The sequence below is a fragment of the Diadema setosum genome, chromosome 7 (assembly GCF_964275005.1).
Source record: "Diadema setosum chromosome 7, eeDiaSeto1, whole genome shotgun sequence".
Taxonomy (NCBI): Eukaryota; Metazoa; Echinodermata; class Echinoidea; order Diadematoida; family Diadematidae; genus Diadema; species Diadema setosum.
The window spans coordinates 21,966,323-21,985,052 of NC_092691.1; the positions used below are offsets into that span (position 1 = coordinate 21,966,323).

Sequence of the window (18,730 nt, forward strand, 5' to 3'; positions counted from 1 at the left end):
TCGGGCAGGTGTCTATGGGAAATGCGCTCTGTAGCAAAATCAGCCCGTCTTCAATGGGTTAAGTAGGTGTAAGTACCTTAAAGTAGGGTTTATTTTACATGAAGAAGTCATAAAGGATGTGTCTTGTGTCTGCCGAGAAATGTTTCACAATATGTTTTATACTTCTATTTATTGAAGGTGTCAAAGATTCCTGACAGTGACTCCAAGGTACAGATGTATCAGGTGGTCAGGGCTACTGACGACATGCTGCAAGATGAAGGGTGAGGGAGTTCAGCATAAATTTTATGCGAGTGTCTGTCTCTGTTTGCACATACAGTGCACACACTTGTCAGTTTGTTTGTTGAGATGAAGACTGCTCTGCTCCAGTATGTTGTTTATGGTTTTATTTGTTGTTGTTGTTAACGCCATCTATCAGCAGTGGTTATAGAACCGACTTGAGCTCGGTAATACAAAACTCGTGCTACTGAATGCCTTGAGTCTTTGGTTATTTTTTTTTTTTTTTCATTTAATGGCGCTTGTATGGAAGGAATTCCAGATGAGTGTTTGATCCTAGCATGTATATGTGAGCATATTAATGGTGATAAATTGTCTTAAAAAAAAGAAAATCAACAAAACAAAAACTTGTACTGGAGAAATGAAAATGAGAAAATGAGAGTGAAAAGTTGAAATAGAAATGTACTCAGTAAATGCTCAAATTTCAGGTTTTACTTGAAATCTCTTACTTGGAATATTTATTTGCTATAGATTACTAATGAGTGCATGATATATGATGCTGCATAACCATAACTTGATGATTTTTAATGCATAGAATGTCTGATTGTGATTTTGGGCATAATGATTATATTAGGTATTGAGCAAATGCTTTTACATAAGTCTTAAACTTGTGTATCATACATTTACAGGATTTGGAAGTGGAACTACTTTTTGCACAGTCGTCAGTTTTTTATTTGATAATGTAGATGATTGGTGGTAAACTTTTCTTTGGGGGGGGGGGGGGAGGAGTAAATTATTGTTATTATTCATCTATACATTTTTCCTTTTTTTTTAAAACTGCACTTACTGAAATTGGGCAGGATGCCATATGTATATTAATGCACACACTTGTTCATCTTTTTCAGGTTCTTATGCAGAGCAAGGAATGTTCGACCATATAACTGCAGAGAAAAAGCGAAATTCAAGGTAATATTTGTGAGGGATAGATGAGACATCTGGCTGTCTTGGACTCAATACCTCTGTCAAGACTTTCTGTTCAATGAAACAAAACAAGTAAATCATGAAGCAAAATAGATCGAATTAAAGGGATCATGTAGTTTTGGTTGAGACTTTATTTCATGTTTCTAACATTTTTTTGGTGAGATAGTGAGAAACCGCCAATAAAGTATGAAAGAGCATGTAATGTCAAGAGGAATTCAACATTTATTTGATGAAAATTGGTTTTGAAATGGCTGAGATATCCAAACCAGAGCAATCCTAATAAAATGTGGGACCCATCTTTTATTACGATCACTTTATTTTACTTTGTTTTTGGATGTGTCATTTATTCTAAAACTGATTTTCATCAAATAAACTTTGCATTTCTCTCAAAATGGTATGCTCTATGCTGTTTTCTTGGTATCTCGCAAAAAGTTGAAAGCCAAATTCTCATCTCCACCAATACTATACCGCACCTTTAAAGCAAAACATATATTTCAATGCAGCAACCATGGCAACAGCCGCAGTCATCTACTGTGGATTTGTATGTCATGATTATTAAATCACATGGTTTCTATTTAAAGTTATGGCCATGTTATTTCTTCAAAGGTAAATTTGCTTGCAGTATATTGATAGGGTCTACCAAGAAACTTGGCGATTTTGCCAGGATGATAGACATAAGTTATTTCTTAGTATTTTGAGATCAAAGTGTAGAGTAGTTTTGATCGTAGTAAACATCTTTAATTTCTGAATCCCCCTCCCCATTCAGTAGTACATAGGTAGTACCTTTATGCTTGATTATTGCTTGTACTCTAGCTGTTGTGTTTCCCACAAGCTGCATGCGATTTAGACCCCATTTACAGTGCGGGGCCGGCCGCGGCCGAGCCCAGCCTCAATTGCGAGGCCGGGCCCCGCAATTTTGTCCGTTTACACTGCCGGGCTCGGCCGCGCTTTTGATTCAAACCTTTCAATATTTTGTCGTAGTGGCGCTCTGCTTGTAAACAAATGCAATTTGGTATTGTCTGGTTTTCAGACCCTTTGCCAAATGAATTCCGTGGCGACGAAGTCGCCGTTCGGGCAAAGGCCTTTGCCGAAGGAAAGAATCCTTTGCAGGACAAAACCACCTTAAACTATACTAGTTTTCAACGTTGAGGGGGTTAATATCCTGAATAGCGAAAGATACAGGCAGAGGGTTTGGTAGCCAGACTAAAATTGGCCGCGCAATTGGCCGCGCATTTGGCCCAGTTTGCGTTTACACCAAGAAAAGGCCGGGCTCGGCCGCGGCTCGGCCGCGGCTCGGCCGCGGCCGAGACCACCTCCAGAGCGAGGCCAAATGCGAGGCCAATTTTGGCCTCGCATTTGGCCTTTTGCGCGTTTACACTGAAGCGGGGCTGGGCACAGCCGCGGCCGAGCCTCGCACTGTAAACGGGGTCATGCTCTTGCTCGGAAGATCAGTGGATATTGCTATGGCCTGATTTGTGGATAGCATAACTCTTTTATATGCCATGGTGGGAACCCCCTGTGTGCCACATTATTCTGAGACACCAACGTTGTCATGCTCTTGAGAAAACATTCTGCTTTTCAAATCAATGATACTTCTATAGATTTCTGTTAAGCTGGACATAAAGTGAGTAAAATTGTAGAGAAAATGTCAGGCTTATACTTTTATGTAAATTGTATGACAAACCTATTATTGAAGTTCTTTCAAATTACTAGTAGCTACATTACTGCAAAGGCATGACTTTTGCACACAAAACAGTGACAGAAACTTAGAATTAACAAGCAAATCCAGTACAGAACACCGCTTGTGAGTAGATCACAACATAAAATGCAAGCTATATGTGAGAGGAATGAGAGCGCGAGAGACGTTTTCATTGTACTGCGGCATTTGGCAATTTATCAATCGGTTTGGGTGGGTTTGTGTGTTTCAGCAGAATATGCGAAGTTGGCATGCCTCCAACTGAGTCGGACGTGCGAATGTGGCACATGAAGAGTTAATCAAATATAGAATATTACATAGCAACCATGATTGGATATGCTTTCAGATTGATATTTGCAATATGTGTGTATGTACTTGCGTGTATGTAAGCATTAATGTATTGTGTTCAATGATTTTTATGCCTCCGCCACGAAGTGGTGCCGGAGGCATTATGTTTTCGGGTTGTCCGTCCGTCCGTACGTACGTCCGTACGTCCGTCCGCTTTCGTTTACGCGATAACTGGAGTAATATTTACTGGAATTTTACCAAACTTGGTCCAAGTATGAAGTATGATGGGGCAACAATTTGATAAGATTTTGGGTGAAATCAGCTTAAGGTCAAAGGTCAAAGGTCAAAGGTCAAGGTCAAATCATGAAATTGTATCCGTTTACGCGATAACTCAAGACTGTATGGAGCAAATTTCACCAAACTTTGTTGGAGGATGATGTATGACGGGACAATTACTTGATTAGTTTTTCAGTGAAATCGGACAGAGGTCAAAGGTCAAAGATCAAGGTCAAATCCTAAAATTTATCTGTTTATGTGATAACTCAAAAGTGGATGAAGCAGCTTTCACCAAACTTGGTCCAAGGATGATGTATGATGGGACAATTAGTTGAGTAGATTCTAGTGACATTGACAAGAGGTCAAAGGTCAAAAGGTCAAGGTCAAATGCTAAAAATGTTGCTATTTCCCCCATATCTATGCAATGCCCGCAGTTATTTTCTTGAAACTTAGTGTAGACATGTACTACTGCGTAAGGATTCTCCAGAGAGAGTTTCATGTCATAAGGTCAAAGGTCAAAAGGTCAAAGGTTAGGTGAAAATGTTGCAATATCACTTTTCTCGCAAATGGTTCAATGTATCTTCATGGAACATGGTGCATATGCATGTACTGACTGGCAGGGATTATCTAGGGAATTTAGGGGTCATGGGTCAATAGTCAGGGTTTCAAAGGTCAAGGTCAACTCCTCAAAATGTTACTACTGTATTTCCCTCATACATGTATACTAGTATATGCAATGATTGCATTATTATTTTTAAAAGTGTTTAATATATGTACATGTATTACTTGATGGAGATTCTCTTGGAAATTTCCAGCCAGAAGGTCAAAGGTCAAAGGTTAAGGTCAAAGGTCAGGTTTAGATGAAAAAAAAAATTGTACTGTAATTACACTCTTTCTTCATACCTTGAAAATTATACTCAATGCATAAACTTATAACAAGATCGGTCAGAAGTCAAGTAAAAATTTTCAATTCCCCAAATATGTGTACCTGCACTCTTTAATAGACAATTATAGCAAACCCAGTTCGTGGAAAGTGAACATTCAAGATATTTCTGACAAACCTGTTATTTCGATATTTTGCCAGTTATGTGAAACTGTCATCACACATTGTCAAGACATTGTACTATACACCTATTGGGAGAATCATGCATTATGGCGGAGGCATCAGTTGCCGTAGCGACATTTCTAGTTTTTATTTTTTTTTCAGGAGCAAGGAGAGAAAGATGTGGAATTCAGGAAAGCAATGGAGCTAGCTGATAACTTCCTCTTAAAACTAGGTGAGCATACTTTCTTTTATTTATGTGTTGTGTGTATATGTTTACATTTTATCTACAGCATTCTGTTCAGGTGGTAAAGATCAAGAAACACTGAATACTTTTGTGCGAGAGGTAGAAAGTGCATGTTTGTAGGCTTACATGTATATTCCCTGATCTGTCGATCTCTGATCTTCTAAGGCATCCATATAATTGCATTTTTCCAGCTGATCTGCAACTTAATATGAAAATTTTTTATAGCAGTAATTCTACTTCTTTATTTGTGACTGCACACTATGGCAGAGCTGCCTCAACTTCCTGATTCTGCAGAAGGCTGCCTGAAAATTAATATGTCTCTTCATGTCCAGATAAGTGAATAATCAATATTAAAAGATCACTCTGACTCTGGACGTATACTTGTCAAGTGAGATGGCTGTAACACACATGTTTCTGCCTGATTGCTTTTTATAATCTCCCTGATGATGATGTGTGAATGTTGGCAGCCCTGTTTCACCCCCCCCCCCCCCAAAAAAAAAAAAAAGTAGCCAGACATTGATTTTTTTTTATTAGTTAATGGCAGATTCTGAAAGAGCAGACTGTAAGCTTTAGAATGACCTGTAACCCAATACAAATGGACTTTCTTAACCCATGCTAATAATGGAAAGAAGGTACACCCGCTAGTAAGTGTTTAGCCTATTGAGAAAAAAGATTTTAAAGTTCAGGATCTATCCAAGAGTGATCTGGCCAGATTGCGCTCAATGCAGAGAATGGGACAAAGAACTGACAATGAACAGGATGTAAAATTGCATAGCAACCACTCTGAAGGGATTATCAGATTACCGGTAGGTTGAAATTGCGCACACTCATTCAGTGCATTTTATTCATGACTGATTCAAACTGTCAAGGCAAGAAGCTGAAAAAGTGTACTAGATAAACGACAAAAACAACAATTTCTTATTTTTTTATGGTCTCAGATTTTAAGAGTATATAAAGGAAGAATTGCTCTTTCAGAAAAAAAAAACAAAAAAAAAACCTTGAGATTCTCAAGGTCCATCTCTGGTAGTTTATATATTGCAATGTTAAAAGCCTAACTTGTTTGTGCAGGTAATTTCATACATGATCTGTTTCAAATGTAGACACTTCCGTGTCTTGTGTTTTACTGAATGTGCAGCCCATGATGAGCAGAAAAAAAAAAAAAAAAAACCCTTCATGGCCAGATATTTGGGTGCAATATTTACTGAGATCACCAAGTTGACTCAATGACAATATAAATGTTAGATCTTTTGAGGGAAAGGTTTGTGGTAATGACTAAATCCAACTGCTTGTTCACTCGGTCATGTTCATATCATTCAATGAGTGTAGGTTCATATTCTTGTTTCATTTCATTCCCTATCTGTTCTAGGTCTTGGTAAAGTGAGCTCGCGTAAGGACTTCTTCCAGCAGAAATATGGTATGAATCATACAAAATTATCGCTCTAGTCATCCAAGAAATGCCAGTAAACACTGTAAACAATGGCATGATTCATGTCAAATACTGAAACCCTGATGATACCAGCTGAATGTTCCATGTGTACATCCAACTGACCTCCAAGATTCGTAGATTTAAAAACAACAAGCTGTATTCACAAAGGTGGTTTACATCAAATCCTTGGTTTTAGTATAGTCTATGGACTGTGTGTCAGTTTACCTTCATTATTGAATGTCTGTTGGCATATTATGGTGTGTCACACACATTTATGCATTGCCAATCAGAATTTCCACGATCCATGGACTAGATTTAAATTCTCTTTGTGAATTCTGGCCTCTAGCTTCAAATGCTGTACTTATACCAGGTGACAAGTATGCAGTATTGAAATCTTTTCACAGGGTGAACTGAATCCTGAATTTGAGAAATATGGGAGGAACTTTGTGAAAGTAAACAAGTGTTTCACACTATCTCCGTGTAGGTGATCAATAGTGCAAGGGGGGAGGGGTCAACTTGTGAAAGGCCTTTTTTGTCCATTTAATGCATGATTCTCCTTTGTATCATGTTTCCTGAATGAGAACTTCAATTCTCATTTTGTGGGAGGTAGATATTATACAACTTAAGCAAAATAATTTGATGGACAAATAAATTTCTATCATTTAATTTTTTTTTTTTTATACTGTACTATTTAGTTAGGTTTCTGTACCAGTCAGTTTGTAGTGGTGCACTTTATCCTTTACACTGTTTGTGTATGATTTCAATATTACATGCATAGACATAGTATACACAAATCCACATTAAAGGTACTAGCCCACATTTGCAAACCCACGAAAATCAAAACTGCATAAAACAGGTCCAATATGACTTCAAGTACAAGTTATAACAGTAACATACCTCACCTGTTGCTCTTTGTCTATACCATTCGATAAAAGAGAGAAAATCATCGTTTTAAAATCAATTTTCAAACCGGGTCAACCCGACCCAAAATCGAATTACGAGCGCGGGCTATAGCTACGTACATTGTACATGTAACACGTACGTGGACCAGAGCTAGCGAGCGTTATACGCATGCATACGGATTACGGTGCATTTTCATTTATTTTTATGAAAGTAATGGACTAATTGGAACGAAATTTTGCACAGGTGTTACTGCAATCATACCCAAACTCCATGCTAACTATGAGACCAATTGCTGCAGGTTTACAAATGTGGGCAAATACCTTTAACACATGATTGCAACAACCCGTAGATACATGCAAGCTATATTGCCATGTCAAAATCCAGTCTGCCCATGTTATTTAAAATTTGTATTGCCTAATGTATTTAGGCATGCTGATGATTCAAAATTTTATTTTGTTTGTCCCTATCAGGCGTAAACCATAAAACCTGTAGATACTTACTTGGTCCAGTTACATGTTTGTATGTAAATGTGAAATGTAAAACAATTTAATCTGTGAAAATCATGACATTCTGCTAAACTGTCTTTTATTAGATTTATCCTCCCCCCCCCCCCAAAAAAAAAAAAAAAAAAGAAAAAGAAAAAATAGATGTCAATAAAGGTAAAATCGCCATGTGTCGGTAGTGGGCATCTCATTTTGTTTGAGGTGTTACACATGCACTAGCTATATATACAATACTCTGAATGGGTCAGATGCCGAAGAGTGGCATTAGAGTTGTTCATGATTACGAATGTGGATTCACAAGATGTCTCATGTTTTTGTGCCTCCTCCACAAAAATTTTGCTTCTGAAATTAATGTTTGCTGATCAGATACTGAGTAGATAGAAAAATGGATATTGGAGATCCAATACTACAGTGTAGTATACAAATTGTGAATGGTCACGAGTGCGATGGTACAAGATTTTGCACAAGGTGAAAGATAGAGGCGCTCTATTCAACAAGGCGAAGTCGAGTTGAATAGTGTACCTCATCTTTCACTGAGTGCGAAATCTTGTTCCATTGCACGAGTAAAGACCATACACTATTTGCTTTACAATACCTTAAACGTCAACAGTTGTGGTCCACACAGATTCTTGAATTTAGCACAGAAATGGCCACCATTTTCCGTGAATGAGTAGCCAAATAGTCACAGTCAACAGATTGGTTGAAGTTGTTTACAAAAATGAGTAACAAAAGTACACGCTTGTAAGCACACTTGTAATTGTTGAGTGCGTGTGGCAAACCTTTGTTTATTGTGACATCAGAGCCATGCAATGGAACAAAAACTTTGAGTCAGTTGTGAGTTTAACATGGGATTCACTGGAAATGGGTGTTGTCAGCCAGGTACTTTCCATTTTTGCTCAAACAAAATTGCATGGCTGACAGCCATAGCGTGCGATGGAACTTTTTAACTGAATGTAACGTGATAGGCAGTCGACCAAACCGAGAGCCACATTCTTTTTAGGTTTTGTATAATTCTTGTTAATTCACACAAACCTGTGCAGCCTTCCTGGACTCACCGCCACACTCCCCAACCTCACCTGCTCTGATTGTGGGCCACTGCACCCCAGAGCTGTGCACTACTTCGCAGGATAATGCCAGGACTAATGTTGCAGACACAGGAGAGATTGAAGGGGAAGAGGAAGAGGAGGAAGAGGAGGAGGAGGAGGAAGGGGAGGAGATGAGAGATATCACATGGGAAGAACAAGAATTAGATAGCCCCACATTAGCAAGAAGAGAGAAAATGTAAGTATGCCCATGTGGGAATAAGTGCCTTTAATAGCAGATTGGTGCAAAGACATTGTGTGTCCAGCCATAACAAAATGCTCTGATACAAGTCTAAAACATTTGAGCTAGAAGACTGGTGTGAAGATATACTGTAAAAATAGGAAATATTTGCAGCGTTATAATTTTCGAGCATTTCACGCAACCAGAAACTAGCACAAAATAAAAACGCATGAATGCTTTTGCTCACCATGTGATGTCTTGATTCTGTGGCATAAAAAACAGTGGAAACTCTTATCGGGCTGAGCATGAAAAATTACTCATGCAAAAATATCCACTTTTACAGTAGTTTGTGTTCTGCCATGACAAAAGGAGCTGCAAGTGTGATATATTTGAGCCAAGGAAATGATACTTAAAGTCAGATTGTCAAAATTGGAGAAATTGAATGGTTTGGTACAATTTCTTGACAAATGAGCAATGGAGAGGCATTTTTCTGGGGCTAGGTTTCTTTTAGTGTATCAACAAGTCTGAAATAATTCTGAAGGTTTAGATTGAGCGATTGTAATAGACACTGCCCCTTGCGATTAGGGAGCAGTTTCATTGGTCGATCAGTCAGTTGCTGCTTTAAACAGAAGTGGAAAGCTTTATCAGTTGCATAAAAACATCTCAACAGAAGCATTTCATGAATATGAGTAATTACTCGGTACCCGCTGCATGCTATAAGGATTAGAAGCAACACATGCTGTCGTGCGGAAGCTCAGTGGTCTAGTGGAGATGACGCCTGTCTGGAGATCAGGAAGTCGTAGGTTTGAATCCTACATGAGTATGTACAACCATGATTTCTTTTATCATGGCTACTACTGAAACATTTATCAATTCAGTGCTTCAGTGCTTATTTATGTCGATGTAGGGCAATTTGTCAATCAGTGGCATAAAAACATCTTGACGGAAGAATTTCATTAATTTGAATAAAGCTTGCACAATGCCCAATGATAGATGGTGAGAATGTGCATGTGTACATGCTGTTGTGTCCCTGTGTAGGGCTCGATATATATAAGCGATTTTCCTGGTGGCCCGGGACCACAGAAATAGATGTCCGGCTAGCACTTTTACAGAAAAACATGTTTTGGTGGCCCGATCAGGCCACTAAATTTCATTATCGGGCCACCAAAAGTAAAAAGTTACTGTCGAGCCTGCTGTGGTTTGTCTGTGTTGTTTTTGTCATGTTGCTACTGAGCAACTACTTGTCATTAATTGTGTTCATAATAATGGGAAAACTGAAGATGGTGTTTTCAAAATGCTGATTCCAAATATCACCCTACATGTTTTCCTTCAACCCTCAGTATCTCTGCATTATTTGGGATTTTTTTCGAATTGCATTTTGCGACAAAGTAGAACAAAAGTATGGGAAAATGATATCTTGTCATTATTAGAGGTTTTAGCTCCTTTTGTTGTAGCAGTCACATTTTCCTTTCATCATAATAATTTGCTTGGTTTATAAACTTGATGATGTTTTTACTTTAAGCTTTATATGCTGTTCAGCATCTTGCTTGCAATGTGACAGTATGCAACATGTGATGCATACTATCTTTTGCCTGCCAGTTTTATATATACATGTGTATCCTCCCCTTCTGTCTGTCTCGCTCTCTCTGTTTCTACCTCTTCATCTAATGCTATATTTGTCTTTATCACTCTCTACTCTGCACAATTCATCATTTCATAAGATGATGAAGTATTGTGCTCGCAAATTTGGTATGGCATTATTTCTTGTCAACCTATCATATCCAGGTACTGGTAGTTTTTTTGAGTGTGTGATTATGATGGTCAGTGTATATTCCATCAATATACAGGAAGAAGAAATGGGCAAGGAAAGAAGATCTTGTCATCCAACATATCAAGAGTGAGAAGACAAAGGTGAGGCAGAAAATTACTCTATATTGTATGCCATATATTTCGCAGGGTTTTCATTGTCGCAAATTTCAGGAGTCGGGTGCTATTTGCAACATGCACACATACATTTCTCTGTTCTTTACAGTACTCGACAATCATGAATTTAACCACTTGCGAAGTTGTCAGGAAGTTACAATTCATGAAAGATTGGACTCGTCTAGATTATGGCACATACTGTACAGTGTGGTATAACTGTCAATATTAAACAGGTTCTAAACTCTACAATGTGTAGAGTCGGTGCACATTCACGTCACATAATTGTGTAATTAATGTTGTGCAACATGCACACCAACAGTGGACTCCCATTATAATTAAGTCCTCGGGACCAGCAGTTTTCTTTCGTTACATCAAAATTTCGTTATAACTGAACAAATAAACAATAAAAAACATAGAGGGGATGATGTTGAGACCTGAATTGTTACTTCGTTATAACCGGAATTTCGTAATAACCGTGTTGGTGTTCATCATAACGGGAGTGCACTGTATATGGTTGTTTTGCAAGATGCTCACATGTTGATTGTTGGAGCACTTGATGCTTTGTATTCTGCAGTGAAAGAATTGATCGCAGCATGTTGCATTTGTTCGACATTGTTAATATGTCCTTCATGCTAGCCAGCTGTAGAACAAACAAGAATGAGCAATGCTCACTGAGCAGCAGTCTGTTGATGTCAACAGTGACTGACATCATTTTTTTTTTTTTTTTTTAAATGATGCTACCCTCATATACCTGTAAGCAATCTTAAAGAAAAGGACTATAATCTTGGAGTAGGTTGATGTACGATGTCATTTATACACATGCATTATTGTATGTCCCCCAAAAAATTACAATCAGATTTTCGCATTAATCACACCCAATATGATGAAACTGTGTAAATGCTACTTCAGAGTCTTAAAATATAACATCTTAGTTCTGTTTTGCAGAAAACCCCATTCAATTTGGTTAAGCGGTCACAGAGAAATGTGGATTGTTGTAAAGCATGTCATGAGTCTAATTCTTCCAAGTTTAGCTCTTCGATGCTCTTGTGTGTGAATGCAGTGGATAGAACTTGGAGGGAAGAGATTTCTGACATCTTGTACAAAACTCCTCATTTCTCTTTGACCACTGAAGCAAATAGAATGGGGTTTTCTGTAAGATGTGGGCAATGAGTTATAGTTTCATACCCTGAATTTATATTTAGATTGATTCACTATTTTTAAAGATATCATTGCGGAGGTACCTGTTGTAATTTTTTTTTGGGGGGGACATACGGTACGTTGGCATCTAGCATAGAAGTTTGGATGTGGACTGGTAAAGACTTTTTTTTTTCCTTTTTTTTTTCTTACCCATGGTTCTGCAGGAACGCGTGATAAAGATAAGTTGTGGCGACATCCGAAGTGAACGACACCAGCTCTACATCAGTAACAAGCCCAAGGAGAGGGCACAGCTGAAGCGGTCATCCCTGGGAGCTCTCCATACGGATGAGAAAGTAAGCCCCTTCTGGAGCAAAATCTTGTCATTGCTGGCTGGGGTTGATGTGCTCTGCATAAGGCTGCGTTCACATAGAAGTATTCGGTATTCGGTATTCGCTATTCGGGCCCCGAATACACCATCACCCGCACCGTCAACTCACCATCCCATGCAGTGAGGATTTCTTCCTCCTACATCCTAGCAAATCTTATTAACAATTTCTAAACTGCATCAGAATGTCAGTCTACATGCTTATTTTTGCTAAAGGGCAAATCCAGACCAAAATTGTCATTATTTCATAAACGAGAGACGGTATACGCTGCAAGAAAATCGAACAAGTTCGATTCCCACTTTGCTATACTTTTCGCAGCTATTCGGTACTTTCGATTAGTGCCCTCCTATGTGAACCGGTGTGAGGAAATCCTATCGTTCGATTCAAGCTATTCGCGTGCCCTCGAAAAACGAGCCCGAATACCCAAATAGTATACTTCTATGTGAACGCAGCCTTACACATGGCACTAGATTGCAAAGAGTCACATGACAGTCACGTGACCATGGGAAAAATTCTTGTATGGTGTCTTCCTAAATGTACGTAAAGGAAACCAAAGCCCTTGTACAAATGTAAATTTAGTGAAAGCTGCAATATTAGTAAAACACATCAGTGAAAGTTTGAAGAAAATCAGACAATTAAGTTAAAAGGTATGAATTTTCAAAGTCTCGGTGCTGTCGTCGCTGGACAAGGAAACTGCTACACTTCATGATGTCATTATGGACAACAATATAAAGCAGATACAAAGAAAATTCAACATATTTTCACTTTTCCAGCATAATGAAAGAGCACTTGACTTATACCTCTTTCAGAAAGTAGGAGGAATGATATTACCTTTAAACATACCATGTATGTCATTAACAAGTCCGTGGTCATAATGCGAAAAAATACGATGGGGCCTGCGTAAAAGCAAGCTTGTACAGCCGCAGGTCCCGTGATAAATCAGATTAGAGGAACTATGAAATACAGATATTTTTTTAGACCATACTTTAACTGGGGGAACCAATTAAACAAACAAAAAATCCGATCATATAAGTGTTACTAAATAAAATACAGAAAGGCCACATGTTGCAACAATATTATAATCTACTACAAGTAAGGACATTGAGAGAACAACTTCTCAGATTGTGTAGATTCGTGTGGATGTGAAGATATAGATAATGGCGTAACAGTATGGCATAAGTATGTAAGTAGAATACTTAAAATACGTATGTATAGCAACATCTTCCCAAAGAAAGGTAACATTAATTTCCAGAATATCCAGAAACAGAACAGTGTAGTCCTCCAGGAAGTAAATTCAATTCAAGTGCAAATCGTCTTCCATCCATATTATCCCTCACAGCTCAATAAACTAATGGACTATCTGATGGAAATCCTTAAGGACAGCAAATTTGGAACAAATCGGTTCTACTTAATGGATGTTGCCTTTCCAGAGGTAAGCATATATATCTGAATATATGTGCTTTATTATATGGGTCGGCTATGAATTGGATTCCAAAATACCTCTTGGCAGTTATCACAATTAAGAATTTATTCACTGTCTTTGCTATTGTTTGTTTGTTAATTCACAAGAGAGCAGTGATCACTTGTTATGGTTATATGCACATCTGGCCCTGATGTAAAACAGCCGAGAAGAATGCCTTTATATGCAAGCTGTGTAGATTGTTAGCAATCAAAGGATCAAAGGCTAGGTCAGATCTACTCTAAGTTCACTTACAAATAAGAAAAAAAAAAGTCAAGTCGTTTCAGATGTAAGTCTGAAAGAGTTTGTGTGTAAAGATTATGGGGTAAAATATGATATGCATTCTTACGGCACAATATTCCTATGCATGAAACCATTATTTAACCTTGAAGAAGAAATCCAGTCCAAATATACATGTAAGTTAGTCTGATTAAAAAAAAGGAGTAAAATCATACAAGTTCAACTGTGAAAATATGACTGAAATCATATGAAAAATAAGGAAGTTATGACATTTTGAAGTTTTGCTAATTTCTGCAAAACAGTTCTTGTACATTGGATATGAATGTGCAAATGAGTGAGGTAATCATGTCATAACCTCACAATTTTCCATTGATTGTGTACAAAAAATGATGAAATTTCAATGTTTCTGTCATTGAATTCTGAAATATGACATTATTCCTGGCTGAATAACTTCAGAATAGTGATCAGTTAGATATACGAGGATTTGAGCCTCGGGCATAATAAGCCAGTTCGTAATTAGCTTATGTACACCTTGGTACAAATGACCTTTCTTTTTTCTCAGTTGGTTAGGCACTTCACTCGTTTTCAAAGCGGTATTATGCATAAGCTGCCCGACATAACAATTCATGGAATTCGTGTTCAAACAAAGTATGAACTTGTGTTTAGACCAGGTGACCAGAATAGTCCGTCAGTAATATGTTGACACTTTAGCAGGCATCTAATTAATTGTTTCGTATTGAATGCAATAACAACTTCTTTTTTTTTGTTGTTGATATTGCCCAATACCAGGCTTGCTGTCAGGTGGATGTGCTGGCAAGCAGTATTTAGATAAGGATCACATGAATAATCATCACATCACAGATGCTTATCTCGGCGAATTAATAAACCAAAATGCCGGTTGGTACAAATGACCTTTTTCTGCTCATGCGCAAAGTGGAAGTACGAACTGGTGTATTGCGTTTGAATGGAAAACTGGAAATTTCGAAATTGTATGTACAAACTATAATTATGGTAAATTGTGAGGGGATGACATGCTTACTTTGCCATTTGCGTATTCATATTGACTGTTCAAGAACCATTTCCCCCCAAAATAACGAAACTTCAAAATATCACAACTTCCTTATTTTTCATCCCATTTCTATCAAAATCATATGGTTGAACTCGTAATATTTTACTCTTTCTTATCAAACAAACTTATATTTGGACTGGATTTCACCTTTAAAAGAAGCTGGAAGTTGTCTGCCTCATTCACATACACCCTTTGATAGTCTGGACTTCTCCCTTGGTAGCCAAGGATTATATGCTGTGCAAGTAGAGTTCTTTTATGTGATGTGTACGTTCTTGTGTTGTTATTCCTTCCCTATTCAATGTTGAAACCCATTCTGCAGGCCCTAAACTTTGCCTACACGAGGCTGAAGCATGTTGGTAAAAAGAAGGCTGATGAGTTAATCCATCAAGACGGAAGGCAAGTGGTAGGTGATCTCGGCGTCAACGTGTAGCCACTGCTCGACTGTGAGAGTTTTCCCAGTTTGTGTCATCGTTCTGAAATATCTTCACAATTCCTTTTTGTCTCTATATGTAACATACCATGCTTTTTCATCAGCATGCAGTTCAGTTATTCCAGACTTGACCCAGTTTGTATAATTCATCTGCCCGCTCAGGCATGATATTGTGCATTAAAACAATAGAGATAAAGGGGAATAAGGAACTTTTACTCAGAAGAAGTTTTTTCAGCCATCCATGCCGATTGACGAGCATGCCGATTGACGAGTACAGTAATGTTATAAGATTTGATAAGAGAATGTCCATATATCTGTATCTATGCCTCATAGTATATAAAAGCAATGAAACCAAATTTTTGTTGTCTCTGCCCTGATGGGTTCCAGAGGCACTTGTATGGAGTACCAAAGTGTGATATCATAGCTATTTATCACCATGGAAACTGGTTCTAAACAACTTCACCTGGCTCGGTGGGTTGCTACCATGTTTGCACCTGGTTCCAAGTACTTCCAACCCAAGCTATAACAAGAGACTGTGACACCATCACTTGAATACTCTATTATGATGTCTTTTGTTTGTTTGCTTCTTGTTGTTTTGTTGTTCTCTGTCTAGCTGTCTACACCTTGAATTGGTCCAGATATCTTTGAACTGATTTTATAAAAGCCCTCAGCTGGATTTGTTGAAATATTGTCCAGGTGTTCAACAAGATGCATGGATGTGCTGGTGACAGGGAAAATGTTAAAGATCACTCAAATTTTGCTAAAACTCATTTTTTGAATAAAAATGTCTTACAGCCAGAAAAGTGTGGTGTTAATGTATTATCATGAGAAGAATAGAAATGAATTTGTGAAATATTTCCTTCATGCAGATGGGTTGAGAATGTACTGTAAAAGTGAAAATTTTCTCCTGGGTATTTTTTTTTTCCCTTGGCGGGGTAAGATGAATTTTGAGTGTTTGTAATTTTGTGGACAGTCACACTGACTGAGCAAGCACTTCACACAAGTCACCTGGCTTTGGTAACACATATTGTATAACTATGGACAGTAGCTGGTCCACATGGCAGCTAATTCACTCACACTACATGACTAGCAAGTATGAAAAAAATACTACAAATAACATAGCAGTTATATCTCTGCAACCTACCTTGAAATCAAAGACCTAAAACAATGTTACATATAGCAAGCCCCCAAATTGTACACATTTATTTTCTGTGCTGAGTAATAATGCTGCACGAAATGCACAAAAATGTCCACCCTTGGAAAATTTCCACTTTGTACAGTATTTTGACAGTTACAGGTCAAGAGAAAAATGTCATGTTGTCCTAAGTGAAGGGCCATAGGTGGTGGAGGCATCCCAATTGACTGCATGCTGCAAGGGAATTATTCTAGTTTTGAAATGACCTTGTATGTCTGGCAATTATATGTGATGACATCAGTGTTTTTCGTGTTGTGTGTATCAACAAGAAATGCCATGTTACTGTAGAGGCCAATGCTAACTAGATGGTTAGTGTTACACATATTTCATTTTTGTGTTGCTAATACCCCATTTTTACACTAAGTTGGGCCCAGGTATGCTCCTGAAGCACTTGTATAAATTTATGCCTCTCTGAGTCTATTCATACAGAGAATCACTGCTCTCTGAGACCAAATGTGAAGTGGCTGAGAGGGGCATAACAGTCACGGTGACCTTTGAGTGTGCAGGAACTTTTGACATATAGGCTGTGTGCACAGTGCGTCCTGCATTCAATGTCCGGAGCGTTCTAAACATTGATGACTGTTTATATAGAGTTAAGAGCGCTCTAAACATTGATGACTGTTTATATAGAGTTAAGAGCGCTTCAGGAGCATTTCTGAACCCAGCCTCGAGAGAGGCATAACTTTAGAACACTCTAGGGCACAATTGTCTGTTCATGCAGAGTTTAGATGGCTGCAGAAATGCTCCTGGAGCACTCTAAATGCCTTGTTTAAATGGGGTATAAAGCTGTCGTGGACATATTATTTTGATGAAGAAGTTTTTGTTACTCAGAGAAGAAGCTTTTTGAACTGTTTTCCTGTGATCCATCCTTGAAATTATTGCTATGCCTGCCATTTATTATTTGCCAAATGTATGGAATTGACAAAAGACTGATATTTTCCATTATTGATCGGTTACATAGAGAGAAAAAAATCAGTCTTTTAAAAAGAACTATTATGAATAATGTTGATTAGTCCATCCTTGAAATTATTTTTACAGCTGCCAGATGATGTTGGTCCATACATGCTGAATAGAAGTTGATTTCAATGATATGTAACAATTCAATGTCACCTTTGTCACAAGCTTGTTGATGTCGAGAGGAAGCCATTGTCAAATTTAGAAGATGCCATTTTAGATAATTTTGATTTCAGACCATCCCGGAAATAGATAGTAGTAGTTCATATCGTCAGATATAGCAGTTATATCCACAGAATGATCATATGGCTTGCGTGGAGAATATTTGCATGTTGGTTTATTGCATAATAAACCCTCACTTTCACCTGTTACATAATATTGTGATTATGTATTACGATTTGTTTATGTGGCCTTTGAGGAAGCAATGGTTGCTTGTAAGTAAGCAACCAGGGGACTGACAGGGCCCCTCCGAATGACTAGGCAAGGAGAAAGGAATATTTATGCTAGGGGCATCGACACTGCAGCTGGGAGACTCAAGTCGGGGAACTATAAATGATCGATATTCCATCTTTTTATCCACTGAGCCACGACAGCTCGATGAAAGACATCAAAGCAGGGTTAGAAAGCAATAGTTAAAGCAATTTTCTTCCAAATTTGGAGTAAGAGTCTTCTCAGCTACAAAATTTATCTGTGTTTTTGTTTTTGTTTTTGTTTTTGTTTTTATTCCTAATATTTGACGGTCACAATGTTACTGCAGCTTATATTTGTGTGTTGTAATGCATCTTGAGTACTGTAAAAGTGGAAATTTTCGCGGTGTTGAAATTTTCGCGCATTTCGCGCAACCAGAAACTAGCGCGAAAATAAAAACACGCGAATACTTTTGCTTGCCATACGTTCCTGTGCGTGATGTCTTGATTCCGCGGAATCAAAAGCACGCGAAATTCTTCTGACCCGGCCTAGCGCGAAAAATTAGTCGCGCGAAAATATCCACTTTTACAGTACATTTGTTCCTGATATATGTTTTCAGAGCTTTTATATTTTGTAGTGTGTTATATGGGTCTGGAATGCTTGTGTATTCAAAGGTTTCCTTACACTATCA

General features: G+C 38.0%; 1 protein-coding gene across 1 annotated transcript in view; it reads left to right on the forward strand.

Annotated features, from left to right (window-relative positions):
* The window catches only part of LOC140230996 (uncharacterized), a 31,468-nt gene extending 15,859 nt beyond the window's left edge, over positions 1 to 15,609 (forward strand). Inside the window, exons 8-16 of the mRNA XM_072311143.1 lie at positions 178 to 260; positions 1,119 to 1,179; positions 4,662 to 4,731; positions 6,110 to 6,157; positions 8,616 to 8,856; positions 10,686 to 10,749; positions 12,123 to 12,251; positions 13,624 to 13,716; positions 15,372 to 15,609. Of these exons, the coding sequence (XP_072167244.1) occupies positions 178 to 260; positions 1,119 to 1,179; positions 4,662 to 4,731; positions 6,110 to 6,157; positions 8,616 to 8,856; positions 10,686 to 10,749; positions 12,123 to 12,251; positions 13,624 to 13,716; positions 15,372 to 15,482 (900 nt within the window). The 3' untranslated portion in view covers positions 15,483 to 15,609. The remainder of the gene's footprint in view (positions 1 to 177; positions 261 to 1,118; positions 1,180 to 4,661; positions 4,732 to 6,109; positions 6,158 to 8,615; positions 8,857 to 10,685; positions 10,750 to 12,122; positions 12,252 to 13,623; positions 13,717 to 15,371) is intronic.
* Positions 15,610 to 18,730: the final 3,121 nt, after the last annotated feature.